Raw genomic sequence first — 23,954 nt, 5'->3', positions numbered from 1 at the left:
ATCATTCAACTTATGCTAATATTTTGATCGTAAGTGAAAACAATGGCGACCCATGCCCAACCCCAGAAGCTCATAATTGCCTCAAACCGCCTTCCACTTTCCGTCAAGCGCAAGGACGGCACCTACGAGGCGATTCCATCCAGCGGAGGCTTGGTGACCGCCTTGAAGGGCCTGAAATATTCCGACTACCTGTGGCTAGGCTGGCCCGGGGTCGACATCGATGAACGGGATAGAGAAAGTGTTGATAAAGCCCTAGCCAAAGAGAATGCGGCCGCAGTATACCTAGATGAGAATTTGGCCCAGAGCCATTACAATGGATTCTCCAGTACGTGACCTATATTCTCGGTCCCGTTTACATCGCTGACCGAGTATACTTAGATGGTGTTCTATGGCCCACGCTACATTACCAATCGGACGTTTCGTTTGACAATGAGACGTGGGAAGCGTACCAACGCGTCAACAACATCTTCGCTGATCGAATCAGTGAAGAGGCGGTGGATGGTGACCTAATATGGGTGCACGATTACCACCTACTCTTGCTACCGGGGTTACTACGTGAGCGCCTTCATGCGCAAAACAAAAGGTGTCCTATAGGATACTTCCTCCACACCCCCTTCCCAGCTGATGATTTCTGGAGAGGCCTTCCTTTTCAGAAACAGATGCTTGATGGTGTCCTTGGTAGCGACCTTGTTGGCTTCCATACCGATGAGTATAAGGCGAACTTCGCTAACGCTTGCGGAACTCATCTGTAAGACCCTGGGAGTAGCAATTTGGTGACAAGTAACTAACTCAATTATCAGTAGTGCGGAAGTTGAAGGCGGGAAAATCCACTACAATGGTCGTATTATTAGCATTGATAAATACGTCGTGGGGATTGAATGCCAGAGGTTCGCTAATACAATCGATCATCCCGAGGTCCAGGCCAGAATCCAAGAGCTTGAGACTCAACACAAGGGCAAAACGATCATTATTGGCGTGGACCGCATGGACTATACGAAGGGGTTGCCTGAAAAGTTGGAGGGCTTCCGGGTCTTCCTCGAACAACACCCCAAATGGAGGGAAAAGGTTGTGTTAATCCAGATCGCCATTCCGAGTCGGGAAGATGTCAAGAAGTATCAGGATCTAGAGGGAGAAGTGAGCAAGCTGGTGGGCCAAATTACCGGCAAATATGGTAAGTGGCTTTAGAAATTGATAGCTATATCTCCATTGGATCTCACGCTAACAAATATAACCAGCTACTCCCAGTTGGACACCATTGCTCTACATCCACCGCTCAGTTTCTTTTGCGGAGCTTACCGCTCTATACTCGGTGTCTGATGTCTGTCTCCTCACTTCACGCCGGGATGGGATGAACCTTGTTGCTTCTGAGTACGTCGCTTGCCAAGAGGCCCGACACGGTGTATTGGTGCTCTCGGAGTTTACCGGTGCAGCAACCTTCATGCAACAGGGCAGTCTGTTGTTCAATCCTTCTAATGCAAATGGCCTCTCCGATGCACTTTACGATGCTCTTACAATGGAGAAGGAAGACAGGAAGACAATGTATGAAGAGTTGCGGAGCTTCGTCACCACCAACACCAGGTTAGTTGTTTCCTTTTCTTTTTTCCCCTTTTCTTAACGCTCCCATCTTCCCCAGTCCCCCGTCTTCTGCGAGAAGTCCGTCGGTTCTAGTAATCAGTGAAGCTAACAACCCTTTTCCTTCAGTTCAAAATGGACCGAGACGTTCGTCGGGGAACTGAAGAAATTGCAGAAATAGAGATATTTTAGATAGTTCCAGCGGTATTTGAACATAATACCTGGTGCGGTCGGCCCGTTGCACTGCTTCATTGGTGTATTCGGCTGTCACAGCAGGGCCAAGTTAGCTCTAGATGCATGAGAACTCTGGCGAGGATGTGGGCACTCTTGGGTGGCATATCACAATCAATGTAATAGAATGTGCTATATTGATAGACTCCGTTGGCTTTTACGTTGAGGTCCACTCAATAAATTATGCGGTCGATTCACAAATGTACTGTCTACCTAGGTAAAGTATTTAGGTCAAGAGAGTTGGGTTATGGAAGAGTCGATAGAGGTAGAGGTGAAAGTGCTCACGTCCAACATAAACCCTTCCAAAATAGGAAGGAGGCCACTACATGGCTTTTTCTCTAACTACCTAGGTATAGTTGAACTACAACAGGAAATATACAAGGAGAAAAGATCTTTGAGGTAATGATCCATTCCTATCAACTACCATGACCGAATTAACTAGAAAATAAAGCCCAATCCACCCAAACCACCAACCGGACAAGAAACCAGAGGAACCCGCCATTTTGAAAAGAGAAGCACAATCAACCGATTTAGAAGTATGTAATGGAAATCCCCAAATGTAGCTGAAGGAACAGAAAGCAAGTCCTTTCTAAGAAACCGTTGTCACCCGGATGTCCACGAAGATTTCGAAAGAGCAGAACAAATCGACAGTCGTGAAGATCATGCAAGACCATCGAAGAAGTGAACCGTTCTCATCGAAGAAAGAATGAACTGGACAGACAGACTAAAGAGTCTTCACAAAAGCAAAAGCAAAGCCGAGAGGTCATGTTGCGAGGGATTGATATTTTTGAAAAGTTGAAAGTGTTCTCAAGAGACCGCGGCGAAGATAATCAAGGCATTATGCGTTTCAAGATCAGCCACGGCGACCAACGACCCAGGTCAAGCCATGGTGGCTAATGGAATGTTGGAATTGGGCGCATTCATGGAGGGCGTTTAGTAGTCAGCGGCTATCCATGAAGACATTGTCAGTATATCGGTCGTTATTGGAGAGTAGGTGGTACTCACGGTTCATGACGACACAGCCGCCACCGGGGGACTTCATGAGGACGCAGCCACCGCCGGGAGAGCGCTTCATGATGTTGCACTCGGCGCCGGGGGTGCGGGTGACCACGCAGCCGTTGGGGATGGGAGACTTCATGACGACGCAGCCACCGCCGGGGGCTATTAGAGAAGACATGTTAGTATACGGTATAGAAGAGATGATGAAGCAGTGTATGTTTTGGAGGCGAGTTACTCACATTGCTTCTGGACCTGAGCGCGAGACATTTCGAAGATTGAGAAGAGCTTAAAAAGCGGAAGCTTGGAAAGATTGGAAGATTGTTTTGGATGATCGAAATGTGAGCTGGTGGTGGAGAAATAATTGAGACTGGGTGCACAAGCTGATATTTATATTCGACGAGGGACTATTCTTCGGACTATCAATATGATGGAGATCCCGTCTGGGGAATGGAAGTCAATGCAAATGTCACATTAAACTGCTGACTTGATTGCATTGGCATTGACGGCGTAGAATCAATCCAGAATGCATGGGTTGGGATTGCGGTGGAGGCCATTGCGGAGCCGTTTGATATTGTTCTCGAGGCCGTGAATGTAGACGTCGTTGCCTCTAGCTTTTTGCTCTTTGTTTTGGCATACAGTCAGTGCATACATCGAGGGACGCTGAGACTGGCCGCATCACATATCCTCCGAGGGGTGTCTTTCATGAAGGAACGCCACAGACATGTTCGAGGGGCCCTTTTCCTAGGCAGGTGTAGTTAGTACATTCATAAGTCTTTCATAGGGACAAGAACAATATTAAGCCGGGGGTCTCGAAAGGGTCTCGAAAGTACCCAACACTTCGGAGTTTGTTTGATTTCGTCCAATGGGAAGGGCATCGCGAACAAAGGAAGTTTAGGTTGACCAATCGCCACAATCACATTGCGCCTACGATTGTTCTTCAAGAACAATATCAAGTCAATATTATCCCGGGCTTGGCATAACCACAAATTTCAGATAGGGTTGACTACACGTTCAGTATCGTTTTCATTCGGGGACATGAAAGAAAGCAATGCTCCCCGAACACCATCGCTACCAAAAAGGAAAGAAGTTAGACTTCGCTTGGGCTCAACAATTTAGCTAATAAGGATGCTCGAATTCGAGAATAAATGAGATGAACGATAATAATAGTCCCAACTCGGCAAATGCAATCTCCCACTTAGGTATAGATTGGCTCGGTCAAGTCATTCAGAGTCAATCCTTCCTTGGCGATATCTTCCTCGATCAAAAACATCAAAGGCATCTCAACCAGAGTACCCTTCACTTGGCTAAGCAGTTCTTTGACCTGCTTGGCCCCCTCTGCACCAGGCGCAAAGTCATCGCGCACAACATGGCCCCATTGGAATCGCGCTGGACGTACAGATCCTCCCATACCCTCAGCGCCCTTCTCAGTCGTGTGGAAATAGTACTCATAGAACTCTTTGTATTCAGCCCAGTTGCGGACTGAGTCGTCCGGAACCGCGTGGAAGACCTTCCTGAAGACCTCGGTGTTGGTGTGCGCCCGCGAGTTCCAAAGACTCTGCACAGTGTCGGAAAGCGGATCAGCGACGACTTTGCTCTCAGGGCAGTCAAAGTCAAACTGGTTGGGAACCCCCACGGGCTCAAAGTTCGCATCCGGCCGTTGATAGTCTTGCGGTGGCAAAAGACCCAGGTGCTTCCGGAACAACTGGCGACGGAGAGACGAAGCGAAGCGACTGGCAGTCCATGGCTTACCATTCATGGTGGATGCCACAGGCGTGAAGTCTTCGATAATGACCGCGATCTCAGAGTCATGGTCACCCAATTGGGAACGGTCGTTCAGGTTTGCGGATCCACAAACAACTACACGATCGTCGGCGATCATCACCTAATGCTTTTGTTAGAAGTCGAATCACCATCGAAGTTGCCGGGAAACGAACCTTTGAGTGAACATAAAGCTCTTCGCTCACAAACGCATCAATTTCGGCATCGGGATGGCCATCCCACGGCACTTTGCGAATATCCTCTCCGCCGAGCATATAGCACTCGCTCACACTGTCCCACCGGCTCGAGGAAGCATGGCCGCCTTGTACCTGGTGTGCGGCCTGCTGATACTTCTGGAACGGTGCAGTAGTATCGAAAGCACTACGAGTAGTGCTCGGGGCGTATCCACCAGGGCCTGCTGTGTTGAGATCATACTGTCTGCGGGCATCCTCGTAGTTCACACCACTCTGCTGCTCAGCTGCAGCCATCATACTGCCGTTGTTAATCCGATCGTAGTTGCGAAGGTTGTAGAAACGGATATATTCCATGGGGTTAAATCCTTCCTTGGCAATCATCTCCATGATACTGTGACCTCCGCGGTTGATGGAGTTGTACTGGAACTCCATAATCGCGCGTGTTCCCAGAGTCTCATCATCTCGCAAATCACCGGCAAAGCAGGGAACGGATGGAATGACCACGATGATCTTATATTTCTGACCGGCACGGGCAGCACGTAAAATCCTCTCCACAATTGTGGCCCCAATCTGGTTTTTCACTGGACGCTGCGAATCACCGGTCGCAGTGATAAAGAACTGGTTTTCGATGTAGACAAAGTGCTCACTGTTTCGAATGATGGCGCAATATGCGTCGGCAATTGAATGCTCTAGCTGGCTGCCGTTGCTCCATTTCGCACAGCTGCGCACAATCTGGCATGACATATTCCCTCGGCCTTGCGAGGAAGTAGGGCGGCCGTATGTGGTTAGCCGATCCTGGTATTGGTGGATCTGTCCGGCGAGCTGACCACGAAGGGAATTACCATATTGGTTTATGTCCTCTCGGAAGCGACGGGGCACCAAAGAACCTCGTTCGCGATCACCTTCGTGCTGGTAGTCATCAATTCCACGGGTGTTGGAGTGGGATGCTTCCTGACCTGGTGGGGGTGGGAAATAGGGCTTCTGCTCCTGTTGCTGGCCCGGTTGATACGGTTGATACGAGGTGCTGGTAGTGGATTGCGCTGGTGGGGGTCCAGGCGGAGGAGGAGGGAACGAATTCCCAGTGTAGCTATACTGGCTTGTATCATGACTCGGGGAATGAGTGGATTGAGACTGATGACCTAGAGGGCTCTGGCTTGGCGGTGGGGGATAGGTTGAAGCGCTAGTACTGTTGTACGGCTGATATACCCGGCAGATTGTTGATGCTGAGGCTGAGACTGCGACTGCGACTGCGACTGCGACTGCGACTCTTGATGCGAACTCGACGTCTGACCTGGTGGCGGCGGGTAGGTAGGCGACGTGACTCCACTAGGCTTCTGCTGCCAGGATGGCGTAGGTGCCTGACCCTGTGGGCTTGCCTGCCCTGAGGGGTACAAGTTGGGCTGTGGAGAACCAGCCTGTTGGTGCCCAGTCAAGGAAATGGGCCTTCCATGGAGGGCCAGTCTCGCGTATCTAGAGTCACTGCGGACCTTGTATTTCGAATCATAGATGAAGTTCCATCGCTCCACAAAGTGACGCCGCAAGTCTTCCACGGCTGCACCGTGCAGGCTCACAGATATATCAGACCATCCCATCCGAGACATAGTCTTTCTGTCCAGCTGGTTATTCTCCCAGTGAACGACATCTTGGAAATCAAGGACGCGAGAATTGTTGTAGTCCTGGCCAGGGAACAGAGTTTGGCTGACATCCGAGGCATGTAGATCCGAAATCTCATGTTGGTTTGTGTCCCAGCGGCCGAAGCACATGTCCAAACCACCCATAAATGCAACCCGACCATCGATCAAGCAAAGCTTCTCGTGATGAGCCCAATACAAAATGACATCATCGTTCATTCCGTATAGCCCCTTCAGCGTGTCCTTTGACATCTTACTCAAACTTGCCGAGTCAAGTGACATGTTCTGGAAGGACGATGTGATGGAAGCTGCCAGCTCTTGGCGGTCAGGCAGGTGGTCAGGGTGACGGAAGACGGCGATATTGGGGTGCAAATCTTCTAGGGCATGTTTTGTGTGAGATGAAGACACTGTAGGGACTTTTAGCTCAGTTATTTTCTATGTTCAAGGATCATAGACATACGAGTGAGCGCCTGCGTAACCTCCTTATAAACGATGACATTGACGCGCACGCCCCGCTGGGCTGCAGCTTGCAGCATGCGATCCAATCGGTACTGTTCATTCTTCGCCGGCGGCCTTCTCAAATAAAGTTCGGGAGATAACCACCCTACGTCAAGTTAGCCGCATCCATGGATGCAAGGAAAATCCGGGGAAGATCCAAACTTACAGTCTAGAATCCAAATGGACTCCCGGGCGTTTTCCAGAGCCCGCGACACTGCCCAGAAATAGCTGCATCCATCCACATACCACTTGGCATCGTTATGTTCCCGGGGAGGAGCAAAGCTACCAAATCGATGCTCTGTGTTGGGTTTGCTGGGACCATACTCGGCATACGCCTGTGGATCGATGGTGGTACCGAGTTTCTGCGCAAATTCAGAACCAAACTCGGTCACAGTACCTTGAAGTTTCCCCAATAAACCGGACAGTTTGTCTTCCTTTGGAGGTTTCCCCTGATAGTTAGGGTTTTGGTGCTGTCCTGTGCTCTGGCTCTGCTGGTATTGAGGTTCGGTCTGGGTTGGGTAACTCTGCTGTAAAGAAAGGGTTAGTGAATGTGAAACCTCAAGGAGGGGTGAATCGTACGCCTTGATAACCACTTGGGTTATACGTCTGGTTAGCCTGGCCATGTGAGGATCCATGGCTCTTGTAGGTGTCGCGGAGCTTCTTGAATGTATCTCCTAGACCGCGGGAACCATCTCCGGACCCACGTTCCGAGCCCTGGTAGTAGCCACCATAGGCCAGATCATCCTGCTTGGACATTCTGATCAAGTTTGTAGATAAAATAGAATGAAAGAACGCTCAAGACGAAAGAAAGTCAGGAAAGGCAGGAAATAAGGGTGCCTGCAGAGCGGGGTCTGTTTTTAAATCCGATGAAGGCCCCGCTGCCCAGCCACGATGGGAACGTGGTGAATGTGGCGGTGTACCTATTATGTACTCCATAAGCTGACATGATTATCTCTCCAAATTGGGATATTCCTAGGATATTCTTGGATCTAGGCAATAGAATAGGTGAGACAGTGTTGAATGTATACTTTACTACGTGGTACTTGCCTAAGTTAAGGACATGTAGAGATGTAGATGTATTAACACCCCTTTTTTTACTTACAGACTATGAGACGTTTGGTGACAAGTAAACAAAAAGAGATGAGATCATACATTCGTGAAAATATGGAAAAACCCCCATATAGAATATACTAATGAGCCAAGTTCAAACATGAGGCCAAGTACGGAGTAGTAACTTCTCGCGGGAATGCGGGCTTGGCATTCCGATACTTAGTCTCAACTGAGTCGTGGCCAAACTACTGGACCTTCATATCCTCGAATTGTACAATGCCCACAGCACAAGTAAGAAGATCTCTTGGGCGACCCCGAAAACCAGTTGAAGATGCAAAATCCGTAAGGCCCCTTTCTGCAAGTGAAAATAACTCTGTCTCACCGCCACAGATACGACGCGCCCAGGTACGCGAAGCGCAACAGGCGTACCGATCTCGCCAGCAGTCTCAACTCTCTTCACTGAAAGCTCGCGTAGAGCAACTGGAAGATGTACTTAATCAGATGAGCCAGACGATGCATGCATTCGATAATCAAGTGATCCGGGATGGGTCGCAGTGGTCCCAGCCTCAACTTTTCCGGACTGTACAGTTACTCCGGGATGATATAGTGTCGCATTTCAAGCGGGCCGATATTCACTTTCAAGAGTCCCCAAAGAATCAAATTTCAGAACCATCCCAGATTGTTAATAAGCAACCCCCCGCGCAGGTCGCGTCCGAGATGTCAATTGGCAGGTTAAGAGATCACACTTCGAGGTCTGACTTCTGGAAACTGTTCTTGGGCTCGTCTGCTGGCATAATTCCATCGACTAATACCCAAAACCTGGATAACCAATCGAACGATTTGGTTCACATCCCTATGACACCATCTATTGCTGAAACACACACCATCCCATATGCGACCACACCCTTCACCCAACGGCTTTTCCGCGCTTGTGCTCAAAGTGGCCATCAGTTTCTGTCAAATCCGTCATATAAAGATGAAGATATGTGGGAGTTCGGACTACTCCTACAAAGAATGCCACGAGCCGAGATCCTAGACTATTTCGGACGTGTCATTAACATGGAACCTTGCCAGCCTATCATCGATGCTCGATTCCCATATATCAGTTTCGGTGGTGCAGGAACACACTTACTACCTTCCGGTGACGCTGTTCCGGATAGCTTCGCCCTCTTCCGAATAACAAATGGCGTGTCTCATGTCCCTGCTGATGAAGACTGGTTTGATGTGCATGATGTCGAGAGATACCTGTTCAATCAAGGCATCGGTGTGGGCGAGTTTCCTTCGTCTCCCCTTACAATATCTTATCCATCTAGTCCAGGCCGGCCTTCGGATTTTCGGACCCCCCAAGGCGAATTACCAGGCAGTATGATGATGGTCATCGACGAGTATAAATTGATCAACAGTACGCCCACTCTATTGTTTGCTATTATTCTCTGCGTCAAGTAGAACGTTCAAAGCTAACCTAGCCAGAACTGAGCCGGCTCCCAGTCGCTCTGGGATGTGTGGCTGGCTTTCGCCGGTCTGATGTCGAGAGGGTGGTATCGCACAATGTGAGGTGGATCTCAGTTGGGGTTACTAGCTCTCCAGGGTAGCCTCCAGGGCTTGCGTGCAGCTATGGCTTTCAAACCTGCAATCTAATACCCTATTTCCTTCGCGCACTACGGCAGTCTCCAACTTTCAGTGCGCCATATGGTATTTTCCATATTAAATATTGACCTTCCATACCGCTACTATTACCCCTGGTACAAGTTCTAATAATTAGTTCCTACAATATCATCATTTTAACTTCTATAGGGTCAATTTCTACAGTATCTCAATTCCTACAATGTGACCTTCCTTCCTTGATCATATGGCCTTCAACACCAAAATTACACCATAAAGGACTCTAGGCTGAGCTACAGACCCGGACCATGCCGGCGGAAAGATGTCCGACTCATAACCTCCTCCCGCCAATACCACACAGCTGCCACAGTGGCACCCGGTCCGATTACCGCAGAACCCAGAATCAAACTAGCCAGTGCCATCTGCCAGGAAACGTTAGAAACACCAAGGCGGTATAGATCCCACACGCTAGCGAGGCACCACAGGAGAGTTGCCGCTGCAAAAAGCAGGAAGTCGTTCTGGAAGAACACGAACACACCGTCTGCAAGTGTTGACACCTGTGCGAAGGCATCGGATGGAATAAACGCCCTAGTGATAAAGTTGGTGCCCAGAGCAGCCCAGCTCAGCAACATGGCCACATGGAAACAAGCAGATATACAACCAGCGACAGCATAGAGGGTTTGCAAGTGTGGGATGTCACGATTAGATTCTCTCTCCGCTGCACTGTCAGTTTTGGCCGGTGTGTTCGAACTGATCGAATTGATGATACGGGAGAATATCTGAGTCAAGATAACCACATATACCGGAGCAGGCTGCCACAGCGCAAGGAAGACCTGGCGCGTATTCAGCGCATCGGCCAATGGGAAGAACAGCATGATTGTAGGTACGACGAATCCCAATATCAGTGCAGGCAGTATGGCTCGGGCGGTGGATTCAGGGAGTTTGCGGGTACTTGGGGAGAAGTATGGTATCCCAGAGGAAATATAGGTGCTCGATGCGAAATAGAGCGGTGCGATCAGCCCAATACCTCGCAACTGATACAGAACCGCCCATAGACTCGGAGTGGCAAGAAGGGTCCATTTGTTCCTTGGTCGGAACCCTTCCACCGTCCAGACAGCGATGATTGGCATCATCGAGGCCAAGAAGTACAAAACTTGCAATGGCTGCTCCGGTGTAGAAAAGTTGGAGACCGCTGGCAGGAATATTGTTACCAAGATCTTCAAGATGAGGTCAACAGGTCGGAGACCTGTGTACACCTGGCGAAGGGGAGCTTCAACTCCTCCTGGGAGTAGAACCGAGTCGTTCTGAATTGCCTGGCGGACCAACCCCATTGTCCCATTCTCTCTGATTGCTGTGGAGAGCTGGCGATAGCCTAGCCAGGCTAAGAGGAAGTACGCAGCGTACAACAAGATTGTTACCACGCCCCGAGATGACGGTACTCTGAAGCGCTCGTCAAAATATGCAATTTCTCGAGGCCTATGTGGTAATGGAAGCATGTCCAAGGACACTGCGGGAGAATACGTGTCGATCCATTTGCTGAGAACAGCGGATCTGGGAAAGCGCGGCACCACGTATCTTGCCATGAACTTTATGAAGGGCGTTTCCAGGCAGTCCAGACGTTGCCTGGCATGAGATGCTTTGACCAATCCCCACGCACGCTGTTCACGCTGCTGTTGAACGTTCTCAAAGACTTTGGAGATCTCTGCCGACGACAGCGTCCCTGACTGGCAGACTCTGAGAGCAGCAACGAGATGATTCGTCAGGGATGCGGCGGTTTCCATTGCATTATTGCCTCCCTGGCCTGTCAAAGGCTCAAACTAATGGAAGGAATATGTGTTAGCCTTTGCATGGTTTTGTTCTCGGACAAGTAGTCTCACTTTGTGACTGGCATCGCCAATAGTCATAGTTCTCTGGAAATGCCATCTTTTATAGACGTATTCTGGCAGACTGCTGTATGCCGAGGCGATCTTGCTCTTATACAGAGCGGAAAATTGAAGCGTGGGAGTGATCTGGTCATTCAAATGTTCCGTTGCAAATGCCTCCTCTTCCTCCTTCGTGAACCGAGGAATATCTGCACCATAGTACGTCTTCCCCATATTCCGCACGAGAAACCAGTAGGTGAGATCTCCGGGTCCGCTGGGCACAAGATACGAGTAATGCTCATTGAACACCGAGTTCAGCATACCTTTCTCGATCCCTTTCACGCCTTTGGAGATGCCGAATATGCATGCGTAGGTTGCAGGCAGTGCTTTCACAAGAGTTAGCCAATACTTCTCAAGTGCTTCGGGTTTGATTTTCATACCAGATTCCTCTGTGGGATCAATCCAGGTGGGATCTATCTTTTCGGCCGCTTTCCACATCTCTTGACGCACTTTGGAATGGATTCCATCTGCTCCGACCACGATATTCCCGGTGTAGATTTGGCCAGTCGTTGTGGTAACCGTTACACTCGAAGTACCATTCTCAATACTCTGGACCCGCTGAGAGGTGATCACTTTGGACTTATCCTGGATCTTTTCGTAGAGGACTTCTATCAACATTCGTCGGTCGAGGAAAACGACAGGGTAGCCATGTCTTAAGGTGCTGTCAGTTGACCCTGTTTTTTCGATATGGCATATAAGATTGAAATGCGACAAACCTTCCGACTGAAGTCTCGTTAAAGTTATCGAAGGTCCAGAATGGTTGTCCTTGGGAATCTCGGAAGTGGAATTTATCGACTGGATATTCCGCCATCTTCAGAACCGACTCGTAACAACCCAACTGGTCCAGAATGCGAAAGCCGTTTGGCAAAACGCCGAAACTAGCCCCGGCCTGGGGTGCAATGCTGCCGTACGCTTCAAGGATGACGAAATCAATACCATTTCTCTCTAGCATCAACGCTAGAGTGAGTCCAGCAATGCTGCCACCCACGATGACAACTTTAAACGGTTTTTGGTCCATGATACTGTGTCAAATACGGATTTGACTGGGAGAGAATTAGGGGGGAAAAAAAACCATAGATACGTTGATATTGTGGGCCTCAATTTATATATGTATAGACTAATTGTTACTGGACCCCTTACATATCCTGAACCCACAGAAAGCTGTCAAACATTTACCTACGGAGTACGGAGTACGGAGGAAAAACATGCCGTGATGATTGATCAACCTGTGAAGCGGAGGAAATGCCTGAAGGATCAATAATCGGACCAATAGGAGCCCTTCGGAACTAATTCGGTTCTACGGAAAGATCCACTATTTGCGCTATTCTGTGATTCTATTGGATACACACATGGATGATCTATATTTCACTATACAACAGGCATAGATAGAAAGCGGCCTATATTGTTTCACTAAACTACATGAAAACCAATCATTAATATTAACGGAGTGTGCTGGATCAAAGATCGTCCTATATTGTTCATATATCACTTGGTGCTTGGGGGCAATAAGAGCTCTAAATATATGAAGCGATGTATATCGCAGACCACTATAGTTGAACCCCACATTTGAAAGGGGTATCGTAGACGGCTTTAGAAAACTCGGACATATTGCCAATAGGTCTAAATAATTTCTGACATTGTAGTGCCAAGGTAACATATGTAGGTATAGCTGCAGGTTGCACACAGTTCCATACATTATATAGAGTGCATTATGTGTTGGAGGGTTAATGCCAACAATGCCAACCAGTAGCCTTCAGCCTTCACATACCAAGCAACTAGTGTACATTAATCCTGACACTATTACTAAAATAGGTAGGTCTCCTAGTGATTTCACTCGCTTAATAGAGCGAGTCCGGGCGAACATTCCACCGTTTCGGCTTTTCAAGATTATTTTAAACAAGAAAGACGGAAGAAAAACAATTCATTGTTCGCTATCTAAGTAGTAGGACGTAAAAAGTGGCTCCATTGTCACCTTTACCAGACGATTTCCTTCGGACCCCTCACTGGATACTGTCGATAGAACGGACTGCTGTCCAAGAAACTCTCCGTCGCCCAACAGTACTTTCGCGGGGGAGCTTTGAATATGCCGCGCGAGATAGCCTGATGCAGGTAAATAGGGTGCTTCAACATCCATACCTGGTGAATCTTGTAAACGTATGTGGATTGCTTGCCGCCTGTGTTGGATTCTAGCTCATTGTGTGATATACACACCACATACTCAATAAACTGTAGTGGAGCGGTGGTGTAGAACCAGATGCGACGAACGGTGGCTGGTAGAGGATAGCTGCGATATACATTGGTTTTCCTGCCACGTGCAATTTCTAGCGCATCTTCAGGTGGGATGCTCATGAAAACATCCGTTGTTGACTTTTTCTCCATGGCGAGAACAGTTGATGAACTTGATAGTGGTTGATCAATCCTATAACGGGATTGGGCTTCTTATATAGACAAGTAATAAGCGGTGGTCAGCATTCAACTTTCCCTCTTTCATGTACTCTTTGTTCCATGCTAGCTGGTATAAAGGCTTTGTGTTGTAAGACATTTCCTAGGATGCCTTTGAAACAGGAAGACTAACACACCGATGTCTTGAAGATAGTAACACCTGTGTGAAGACTGAAAGACTCAATGGATCAGGTTTGAATCATTTCTTACGCGTATACTGATAGATCTCAAAATACATAAAAGCATTGTAGTAACCAATTACCCATGTACTTTTCAGATAACCCAAAACACTTCACCCAAGCTTCATTACTATCACGAAAGCCATGTCTTCTACGCGTACAATATTTATGCAAGATGGCCTACCTATCTTTGAGCATCATACCTCTTCTACCGGAGATGCATGGTGGGTGTCAGTGCCATTTCGAGCCCACGATATTGAGCTCTCTGATAAGGACTTGATAAATACTGTGATTCAACGTCTTCACAACGGATTGTTTGAAATCACCAAGGGTGTTGCTATGCACCATCAGCGGAAGTTTTATGTGTCGTTTCCGGTGGATCTAAGCCTTCCCATGAACTATTGGGTTGCCTTTGCCATCAAGTACGCAGAGCACTATAGGAAAGATATCATTGCTGGGTGTGTTTCTATTGATTTAGAATACCTTTTTGGCCTAGAGCTATTTGGTAGTCTTTGATGCACCTTTTCGTCAGTTACGTGGAAAGGCCATTTTCTGGAAAGTTGGTTTCGTCAATTCCGCATATCCATGTTGATATCTCACAAGCTATACTTGTACACAGGGCTCCTCTCCTCCATCTCTTGAAGCTGGTCCTCAGTATACTTTTCCTCAATTTCAGATACAGTCATGAGAGCTTTCTTTTTGTTTGCACTCCAGAGACAAAATTCCAAGGATAAACAAGCCATAATTCCAGTAGCAGCGAACGCAAGTGAAGTCCCGTAACCAGTAGGGTATCGTGGCTTCTCTTCAGCTCTGTAAATATAGCTCCCAATTATTCCACCCACATTACCCACGCAAATTAGATAACCAATGGCCACGGCGCGCTTGTGAGGATTCGGAATGTTGCAAACATTCCAAGCATTGACACCGGGGAGGATAGGATACATTCCGAAGCAAGCGAGACAAATCCCGAAGTAGCACAGTGCTATGTTATTCTCGATGTCGGCGGCCTTGGAAAATAATATTCCGAATGCGACTATAAGTGAGCACTGCGGCGCCAGGATGAAGGGCATTCTCCACGAGAAGCGATCCGCGAACACGGAAAAGCCGTAAGCTGACGCAGCGCCGACGGCGTATGGGGGGATGGTCAGAAGTTGGGCGTTGGCTGACTTGTAGCCCATAGATTTGATGATCTCGGGCATGCTGAACTTGAGCGCGTAGTTGGGAACAGCATTGGACCAGGTGGCAAGTATAAGAAGATATATCTTCCAGTCTAAAAGGACGCTGAGGATTATCTGCTTGTCGAATCCTTTGTGACGACCACTGTGATTATTGGAGGCTAGTTGGCGCACTTCGAGATATCGAACCTCATCTAAAGTGAGCCAGCCTGGAGACAAGGATGGAGAGTCCAGAAGGAGGAAATAACAAGCGACGGCCATGGCAATGGTTGCAAGGCCCTCGATGATAAAGATCTGGCATGGATGTTAGAACCTAGAAATTAAGCAGATGAAAAAGGAAAGAACAGACCCAGCGCCATCCTTCGTAGCCTCCTATACCATCCATTTTGGCGAGCCCAAATGCCAGCAGACCCGAGAAAGCACCGCCAGAAGCGGCAGAAGTATACAAAATAGCAATGCGGGTCTGCGTCTCATTCGGGAGATACCATTTCGAAATCACAAGTACGGCACCTGGAAGAAAGCCAGCCCTGGGAAATTGTAAGTATAGGACACACCGTTAAGTGTGATTCGGGCGAATTACTCGAAAAGTCCCAACAGGAAGCGGATCACCACTAGACCGGCAAAGTTTTGAACAAAGCCCGTACAAAGCATGATCACACCCCAGCAAAAGATCAGAAATCCCAAATATTGTGACGGTTTCTTGAACCGGTTCAAGATTATATTGCTCGGCACCTCTTCAACTACGTTAGTGGATATCCATAGGTTCCGCATAGGAATTGCGTACCAGCAAGGACATAAGGTATGAAAAAGATGGATAAGGCAATGTTGTATTGTACACCGTCCATGTGTAGGCTTGGAAGAAGGCCCTCGATCTTGGCATTTCCTGCTAAGAGTAAGAAGATGTGTTCCACGGGACTTCTGGAATGACATACCAATGTTTGTCTTATCGATGTACGCGACCAAATACAAGAGAGCAAGCATAGGAACAAGCCTCACCTAGAATTGAGACTCAGTCATCGTTTTCGGGGTCAATAGAGAGAGATCGAGATGAATGGCATACGTCAATCTAGATGCACTTTGTCAGTAACCCTCTCTATACCGCTTGTCACTGCACTTACCTTCCTAAGGACTTTCTTTTTCGCTTCATCCGAAAAGTTCGACAAGAACTCTGCGTCGTCTGCAGAGATTCCCTGGCCTGATTGATGCTCCAGGTGCACCACTGCAGCGTCTTTGTAGGCCATGATGGAGCTAGTTGGTGTCTGGAATAAAAGATATATCGAAAGAGTGATTTGAGATCATCTTATAAAGTACGTATTGTGATCCTTGGCAACCCCACGGGGTAGATATAGAAAAGCCGCTTCGAGAGCGAATCAAACTGGGGTGCGTTAGCAGTCTTGGCAACCCCGGACTACCCCGGACTCTTGCCGTCCGGAGTGACCTTTTCCGCGAAGTCCGATAACATTGAGTTTTGAGTCCAAAAAGTGGAGTATCTCTTAACAAGTTTCCACCGTCTTATGGAACTGCGGGGAAGGTCGGGGAAACCGAATTTGGATCAGGAAATGGGAAGATGGCCTTCGGACAAGGTTAGGGTTAGCTGTTACTACAAGGGCACTGCTAAAATTGTTCCAGGGATACACATACCGATGAGTCAAGAGTCTGCCAGTCACTAAACAGAAAACTGTCCAGCATGTTCGGCATCAGCTCTTCCTGAACACCCGCCGTAGATCTGAACATATCCGGATCCTGCAAGAATGGAAACCCAGTTTCTGTATTGGCGTTGGTCTCGCCACCAGGGCGACCACTTTGTTGTGAATGAGGCGGATTTCCCTCTCAAGATTCGACATCTTCGAGCCTCGGATCTCAATTCGTCAAGTATGATGGTGTATCGTTGGTTTTGTGATAGACCAGTAGATGCTCGCTTGAGATGACCGTGGCATTTCTCTGCGAGATCAAAGATTTTGCCTAGAGACTGATTATCTATCTCGTCGGCGGGTCTTGTGGTTCGTTGAATTTCCCAAACGTAGACCACTGCCAATGCACAGAAGATGACATAATGCGTCCACCAGAAGGAATGAAGCAACGTATTATCCCCCGCCATCCTGTTGACGAGCTCTAAACTGGCCTTGGTGGCAGAGATGCATTCGGTGACATTCGCAGACCCTCCTTCAGTCAAAAGGAAGGGCCGATTGGTGTGAATGAGGGCGTGCGAATACGCAAGCTGCAAGGCGATAGCCTGACGCCGGAAACTAGGAATCAATGTCGATGGTTTCACAGTACCTAAGTGTGGTGGCAGGCTGGCATGCCATTCATGTAATTCGCCGCTAGATCGATGGGCAGCTGCCAAGCGGTCTCGGATGGACAGGTCGCTGACTGAGTATACTTCTCGTGACACCTTTCCGATTATTCGTGCAATTCTACAATGCGTTAGTAGAGCTAATATTGTCATAGTGGGCAGGTGATATGTACTTTGCATGAAATATGAGAGCATCAATATAACAATCTGCTGGGTCATCCGGGGTGGAAGGTCCTTGTGGAGTCATGTCTTCATCATTGACATTATCTGGAAAGTCCTGATCAATGTCATCATCTTGGTAAAGTCGAGGCCGACCAAATACGACACTGAGATACTTGTCAATTATGTATGCCGCCCAAAAGGTGCGCTTATAGCACTCCGAAGTGATATAATTCTGTCGCTTGCTCGTGAAAGGAAAGTCTCGCTTTTGATCGCGTCTCCTGTGCATACCCAAGGAGAGAGTGATATGGAATGCGTTCCCGAATGTATACCAGCCTTTATTCATACGAGCAGTCTGAAGAAGATAAAGGACTTGGATGAGGCGTGCCTGTGCTGACTCTAGCCGGGGGAACCCCATCTCCATTTCGGTCAATCTCATACTAGCACAGAACAAGTGATCGCTTCGTTGTAGAACAAGTGACTCATCCTCTGTGGACATCCCCCCGTGTACCTTCTCAAGACGCAGAGTCGCGATGGCCATAATGGTAAGGAGGATCGCAGTCCTGGAATTTCCAAGGGACTGAGCCATCGGCCTTTGTAATTGTCGATCCTTCAGGAACAGCTCCATCCAGCCTTCAACAGTTTGTCGGTGGAACATACGGTAAGTCACAACACACGTTTCAAAATAGAACTCCTGTAGCTTTCTCGCTGTCGAGGCATCTGGAATAAAGGCGTCTGACGCGCTGTTGTCGACATGAAACGGGCGGTCTCCGGCCGAAGTGAGAAGTTGATTTCGCTCCGTGTCGCTTGGATCATATGATGTAGACTCATCCTTTTGAGTCAACAACTTTTTCCACGCTCGGTGTAGAAAGTTCAATCCCGAGGTAGGGTCAAAATATTGACCCTCGATTTCGATTTCGGGCGAGGCATGAGAATGCACTTGTGAAGTCGAGATGTCATGAGAAACAGGTTCTTGTTGCTGCCAGATAGAAAGGTCATTTGAATTACCACTTCGTGATCTTTCTTGGCGTTCATTGACTGCGGTTGAAGGTGGTGGGGTTGGAGGCCGCCCTCGGCCATATTTCGCGTCATAAGCGCAATGGAGCTTCCTCTTGGCACAATTGCTGCATGGGATTATGCCATCGCATCGTATCTTCTTTCTCTTGCAGGTGTCACAGGCCCTGCTAATCTTCGGGTCTTTCCGACGGTTTTCCTCGTCCGCGTCTGCATTGGTAGATAAAGGACGCTTGCCCGAAAGGGCTCTGGAAGACTGAGACGCTGTTGGAGATGCCTGCGGAGGAGGTACAGGGGCCATGATTGCTTGTGTTTGCATAATGTGAAACGAGGTGGACGGAAATGTCGGGTTCAGATACCAGGTGGATGCGGGGATGCGGATACTGTGGGGAGAGTAGCCGAGAATCCGAGCTGTCATGGCTCGAGCTTCGGGTTCAACCTTCATCTAGAATAAGCTTAACGTCTACATGTAGACATTAGTTCCTCTAATTACTATAATTATTACTAGTGGGCTACCCATCTTTCATGGGTAAGAGGATTGGACCTTCACGGCCGCTAATGTGTGCAAACATATATAATGGAGAAGGAGGCGCGATTTGTATCATCTATATACACTCGAACCAAAATATTTCATGCGCGACATGACTTAACTCTGTATCACAAGACCACCTTACTGAGCGATGCGGCACTGATAGCAGCATGAATCTCCTGCTCCGCGCCAGCCTCAAGAGGCAAAAGAGGTGGGCGGACAGTAGCGTGAGTCAGGATTCCCCGAGCGACGAGAGCATGCTTGAGTGCCACGGTTCCCTCCATGTGAGATCCACGGTGATAAACACTCTTAGTAACAGGCAAGAGCTGATCATGGATGGCTCGCGCCTTCTTGTAGTCCTTAGCCTTGCCAGCCTTGATGAGTTCGATCAGGGGCTCGGGGGCAATGTTCCCGTATCCAACCAAAAATCCATCGATGTCAAATGAAGTGTGGAGAAGGTATTCATCGTGGCAAGAGAGGATTTGCAGGTCAGGTCGTTGAGCACGAATGACAGGGATCTCTGTGTCCCAGCGGCGCATGTTGCGCACGCCGTTCTTCATAGCGAAGCAGCCGGGCTGAGCAGCGATATCCAGCATCGTCTGCAGATTGTAGGTGGCTTTTGTGTTGTCGGGATACTGAAAGAGGATCAAGGGAAGGCCGGAGACTTCATACACGCGACGGTACCGATCTTGGGGAGCACCGGGCTGATATCCGAAGCGCAGCCAGCCGTGGGAAGGGTAGAGCAAGCCAGCAGCTGCGCCGGCTTCTTTGGCCCGCTTGGCCTCAAGAGCAGCAACTTCAGTGCCTTCGCCGGTGATTCCGGCGATGATGGGCACCTTGTTTTCAACGGACTTGACGAAAGCTTTGATGACTGAAACTTGTTCTTCGACGGTGAGGAAGGTGCCTTCGCCAGCGTGACCAAGCACCACAAGGCCCTTCACTCCATCGATGCCACCGAGCCAAGAGCCAAGGCGTTGAATAGCTTCATAGTCCACTGCACCGTCTTCAGTGAAGGGGGTGACCGGAGCCGGGGTCAAACCACGCATGTCAAAGCCGACCATTTTTGATAATTAAATTGAAGCTCAAGTGAATGTTGAGAAAGATATTTTGTTGTGATGTTGACTTGCATCATCGCGACGATGGTCTCTTTTATCTCTTTCAGGACATGTTAGTGTTCGCTTGACCTCGCTGAAAGGTTGAGGATAGTCCGTTCGGATTCCCGGATTCCCGGAAACGCGGGTTCTAGGGCAATTGACCTTCCAACTTTCTGTCCGGACTCCTTCGTCTCGTATCCGCGCGATTAGACTTTTTTTTCGTACTGACATGGTAATTCTAGAGCTTCTAAGAGCTGTGTGTAGATACTGGTGCTTGGGAGTATGCGGCCCGCCAGGTGCGATTTCAACACCCCCACCAATCTCTTTCTGTGGTCACCACTTTACGTACAGAGGCTCGCTGCTTGCTGAAAAGTGCTGACTGATGTTGGATGAGGACCTACGTTTGTGATCAATAACACAGCTCATGGCAAGAATGAGACTCGACACATAGCCCAAGGTGCCGTTCAATGAAGACAGGACTGTTTTCAAGGCTGCAAGGCGATAGTCTAATTTTTCTAGTTCATCGTATTAGAACCCCATGCCGATGGAAAACAAGCAGTGCTTGCAATCGTATATCACAAAATTGGCATGTCAACAGGGTTATCATAATCAATATTTGCATCCACACTCTCGATACGGGGACTGCATGTTCCAAAGAGCCGATCCCACACCCGTGTTTGTTTGCCATAGTTATGGCTCTTCTTCCATCCCCGGCGGTGATGCAGATCATGGTCTTCAATGACCAACTCAGCATCAAACATCCGCATCAACCATGTCAAGGGGTTGGGCGGCGATGCGTGGAGACGGAGACCACTGTGCCCGGCCAGCTCTGCAAATATAACGTACATTTGACAAACGTGCCATTCGTAGAATCCCATCGGCATGCCCATGAATTTCATTGTAAACCATGTCATCAACGGAATACCCGCAATGTCGAAGAATTCTTGCTCCGAGTCAGCATAGATTGTAAGCAGCGGGTTCGGGTGTTTCGTGAGGTGGTGGGTGCGATGGAACTTCCAGAGACCGTTCACATCATGCATGACACGGTGGTACCAATAGAACCAAAAATCAAGAATGACGCCGTAAAGACTGATCTCGAGGGGCAGCCAAGCCCAGCTAAGTGAGACGGGTGCTTTGTCTGCATCGTAGGTGAGCCATACTGTCATCAGTGAGCGCACAAACCCGGCCAGCAGAACCGAGGCCAGGGCTTTTGAAACCCCCACGTCGGGTACACCATCTCGCTCATGTTTGTCGCCGTCTAGGAACCCTGGGTATGGCCGAGTTCTCGGAGAATCCGCAGCTCGCGTGTCGTGAACAGCCTTGAGGCATAGTAGTAGTGGAAGAAGGCGATGATCGGGTGGAAGTTGTATCCGGTGAAGTAGGTAAAAAGCTGATGGACCAGAATTGGAACTCCTGAATTGACAAGAACCCAGCGATTTAACGACCAGTCGGATACGTATGGTATTTTGTCTTCTTTGGGATGGATCGGAACATCCCTGTTGAGCTCAACATGATATACATTGGCATGCTCGAAGATCTTGTGTGGTAGTCTCCACTGGTCTCGGTCCCATGTGCGCCATGTGGATTTCATATTATCCATAGGATTTCCAGTCGCCATAGTGAACAGTAGGTCTTCTGGAGTTCAGAAACAGACCAGTCCGGAGGATACAGTGCATCTTGGTCATGGTAATCTTTATATGTATGGCAGAGACCGAGGTTTCCTGCAAAGCATGTGGTAAAGTGTAAGTCGAAAGGGTTTGCCTATTTTCCTATACTTCGATATCAATCAGGCAAGTGGGGCCAGAGTAAGCTCTTATTGGCTACTCGCAGTGGTTTCCCAAAAGGGCTTAAGCTGGTGGATCTGGGCGATCATCTTCTACGCAATTGTGATTCCGAGGAGCATTGGGGCATCTGCGAGAGTTGACCTTGATGCCTATTCACTTGCACTTTATACAAGGAGTCAGATTTGTGGTGGTTACTAGTATTGTATATAATAGTTGTTCTTCAGCCGTGGCCCAATGTACGCCACATGATTTCCATGCCAAGTCACGGGATGGCCTAAGGCCTAAATTTATGCTTATATTTAGCTCCAATACTTTCAAATGTATGAAAATGGAGACAGAAAGTGTCTGATGCTCATGACACAAGATTAATGGATTTACATACATTCAAATTGTGGGAAACCCTTGTAATACATGGATGAATCATAGATATTGCATCAAGGCTGTTTCCCCGCAGTACAATCTGTCCCAACGTACCTGACATTTATCTTCCACAAACAACCAAGAATCATTGCCGCAAAACCTTCATTCTTCGGCAATTGAAGATATTCTGCTCACATCAGTCCATGATGTCTCTCGCAACTCTGGATGTGAGGATGCCCTTAGGATGGTCAACCCGCAGCCCCGCTGACCTCATCTCAGACCACAGAGCACCCCAATCTCCCCACCGTCTCCACAACGCTCTTCAAAGCCAAAGCAGCTCGCAAGCTGAGCTTCGAGAAAATCGGCGAGCACATCGGTCGCAATGAAGTAGCTGCAGCTGCCATATTCTACGGCCAGGCCAAGCCTTCGCGCGAAGACATTGAGAAGTTGGCCGATCTGCTTCACATCCCTCAGCAACCCTTGGAGGAACAACTCAACGGCTTCCCCGATCGCGGTCGCTCGGTCGAGATGCCACCCAAGGAGCCCCTTATCTACCGACTGTATGAGATCGTGCAGAACTATGGGTATGCCTACAAGGCGGTTCTCAACGAGAAATTTGGAGATGGGATTATGAGTGCTATCTCGTTTTCGACAAAGGTTGAGAAGGAGACTGATGAGGATGGTAACAACTGGGCTGTTATCACTCTTCGTGGTAAATGGTAAGAGTGTCTTCTCTATGTTTGCTGAACTTCCTCTGACAGCTGAATAGGTTGCCCTTCTCTCGATTCTAAGTCCAAGGATATCACCAGGAAGTAGCAGAGCTGTTGTGTTGACATGGACTCCATGGCTCTATTTTTAGCATCTCCTCGGCAGGTCTCTCAATCAACCCCCTTTAAGAATCCTTGCAGTTTCCGATATCATCAGTGATAGAGGTGCCCAAGACTAGAAAGAAGATAGTCGCGCATTCGACCGCATTCGACCACAGTGGACTTTAGGTACATCTGATTCACTAAGCAAATCCATTTATTAGAGCATACGTAGAAGCCTGTGCCTAGATTTACCTAGGAAACGTCTGCTTGACACTCAAACTGCGTTTACATTAGGTCGAGCATTATGGCCTCAAAAGGATGAGAAAGAGCATTGGTATAGGAAGAAGGAAGAATGGGACGGAAGATAAGAGAGCATCACCAAACACCAAAAAACACCAAAAACCATCAAAAAAACGTCAAAGATAAAAAAATCCCCATTAATCTAGACCGTTCCTAGACCTCAAGACAGGACATGGTATACCAGAGTCCTCAGAGAGGAGTCCGGCACCTCTGTCCCCTCCTCCGGACATTCCCTTATATGGCCTTCCGCTATCTGGACCTACAGTTGCCAAGCATCCTGGGTATATAAGAGTCCGAACCGGCAGTGGGGAGGAGGCTATTCTCTCTCCTGCAAGGGGCTATTCCCCTGGACCACTGGG

The 23,954-nt window shown here is 48.5% G+C and overlaps 11 protein-coding genes across 11 annotated transcripts; 3 read left to right on the top strand and 8 right to left on the bottom strand.

Annotated features, from left to right (window-relative positions):
• Nucleotides 1-42: 42 nt before the first annotated feature.
• N7519_005355 (trehalose-6-phosphate synthase) lies at nt 43-1,753 on the top strand (the record flags this gene model as incomplete). Its single annotated transcript, XM_057292131.1, has 5 exons — nt 43-325; nt 379-748; nt 801-1,171; nt 1,236-1,578; nt 1,702-1,753. The coding sequence occupies 5 exons, from the start codon at nt 43-45 to the stop codon at nt 1,751-1,753; spliced, it is 1,419 nt and encodes a 472-aa protein (XP_057146942.1).
• Nucleotides 1,754-2,743: 990 nt separating this feature from the next.
• Nucleotides 2,744-3,069, bottom strand: N7519_005354 (uncharacterized protein; the record flags this gene model as incomplete). The annotated part of the gene is made up of 2 exons (XM_057292130.1): nt 2,744-2,964; nt 3,042-3,069. The coding sequence occupies 2 exons, from the start codon at nt 3,067-3,069 to the stop codon at nt 2,744-2,746; spliced, it is 249 nt and encodes an 82-aa protein (XP_057146941.1).
• A 928-nt stretch (nt 3,070-3,997) lies between these two features.
• pld2 (putative phospholipase D (PLD)) lies at nt 3,998-7,639 on the bottom strand (the record flags this gene model as incomplete). The annotated part of the gene is made up of 6 exons (XM_057292129.1): nt 3,998-4,684; nt 4,737-5,940; nt 5,961-6,792; nt 6,846-6,989; nt 7,050-7,410; nt 7,463-7,639. The coding sequence occupies 6 exons, from the start codon at nt 7,637-7,639 to the stop codon at nt 3,998-4,000; spliced, it is 3,405 nt and encodes a 1,134-aa protein (XP_057146940.1).
• A 570-nt stretch (nt 7,640-8,209) lies between these two features.
• On the top strand, nt 8,210-9,379 carry N7519_005352 (bZIP transcription factor; the record flags this gene model as incomplete). Its single annotated transcript, XM_057292128.1, has 1 exon — nt 8,210-9,379. One exon carries the CDS (start codon nt 8,210-8,212, stop codon nt 9,377-9,379), a length of 1,170 nt encoding a protein of 389 aa, XP_057146939.1.
• A 449-nt stretch (nt 9,380-9,828) lies between these two features.
• On the bottom strand, nt 9,829-12,475 carry N7519_005351 (FAD-dependent oxidoreductase; the record flags this gene model as incomplete). Its single annotated transcript, XM_057292127.1, has 3 exons — nt 9,829-11,352; nt 11,413-12,109; nt 12,174-12,475. 3 exons carry the CDS (start codon nt 12,473-12,475, stop codon nt 9,829-9,831), a joined length of 2,523 nt encoding a protein of 840 aa, XP_057146938.1.
• A 956-nt stretch (nt 12,476-13,431) lies between these two features.
• On the bottom strand, nt 13,432-13,836 carry N7519_005350 (uncharacterized protein; the record flags this gene model as incomplete). The annotated part of the gene is made up of 1 exon (XM_057292126.1): nt 13,432-13,836. One exon carries the CDS (start codon nt 13,834-13,836, stop codon nt 13,432-13,434), a length of 405 nt encoding a protein of 134 aa, XP_057146937.1.
• Nucleotides 13,837-14,674: 838 nt separating this feature from the next.
• On the bottom strand, nt 14,675-16,494 carry N7519_005349 (putative MFS transporter; the record flags this gene model as incomplete). Its single annotated transcript, XM_057292125.1, has 2 exons — nt 14,675-15,547; nt 16,372-16,494. The coding sequence occupies 2 exons, from the start codon at nt 16,492-16,494 to the stop codon at nt 14,675-14,677; spliced, it is 996 nt and encodes a 331-aa protein (XP_057146936.1).
• A 425-nt stretch (nt 16,495-16,919) lies between these two features.
• N7519_005348 (Zn(II)2Cys6 transcription factor) lies at nt 16,920-19,164 on the bottom strand (the record flags this gene model as incomplete). Its single annotated transcript, XM_057292124.1, has 2 exons — nt 16,920-17,667; nt 17,720-19,164. The coding sequence occupies 2 exons, from the start codon at nt 19,162-19,164 to the stop codon at nt 16,920-16,922; spliced, it is 2,193 nt and encodes a 730-aa protein (XP_057146935.1).
• Nucleotides 19,165-19,376: 212 nt separating this feature from the next.
• N7519_005347 (dihydrodipicolinate synthase family protein) lies at nt 19,377-20,309 on the bottom strand (the record flags this gene model as incomplete). Its single annotated transcript, XM_057292123.1, has 1 exon — nt 19,377-20,309. The coding sequence occupies one exon, from the start codon at nt 20,307-20,309 to the stop codon at nt 19,377-19,379; it is 933 nt and encodes a 310-aa protein (XP_057146934.1).
• Nucleotides 20,310-20,917: 608 nt separating this feature from the next.
• On the bottom strand, nt 20,918-21,960 carry N7519_005346 (sterol desaturase family protein; the record flags this gene model as incomplete). Its single annotated transcript, XM_057292122.1, has 2 exons — nt 20,918-21,549; nt 21,609-21,960. 2 exons carry the CDS (start codon nt 21,958-21,960, stop codon nt 20,918-20,920), a joined length of 984 nt encoding a protein of 327 aa, XP_057146933.1.
• A 729-nt stretch (nt 21,961-22,689) lies between these two features.
• Nucleotides 22,690-23,277, top strand: cyn1 (putative cyanate hydratase; the record flags this gene model as incomplete). The annotated part of the gene is made up of 3 exons (XM_057292121.1): nt 22,690-22,713; nt 22,766-23,205; nt 23,256-23,277. 3 exons carry the CDS (start codon nt 22,690-22,692, stop codon nt 23,275-23,277), a joined length of 486 nt encoding a protein of 161 aa, XP_057146932.1.
• Between the last annotated feature and the right edge of the window lie 677 nt (nt 23,278-23,954).

The sequence above is a fragment of the Penicillium mononematosum genome, assembly GCF_028829835.1.
Source record: "Penicillium mononematosum strain IBT 11891 chromosome Unknown utg000003l:1.0-8172316.0:1.0-8177699.0, whole genome shotgun sequence".
Taxonomy (NCBI): Eukaryota; Fungi; Ascomycota; class Eurotiomycetes; order Eurotiales; family Aspergillaceae; genus Penicillium; species Penicillium mononematosum.
This window is presented reverse-complemented; position numbering and strand designations above follow the sequence as displayed.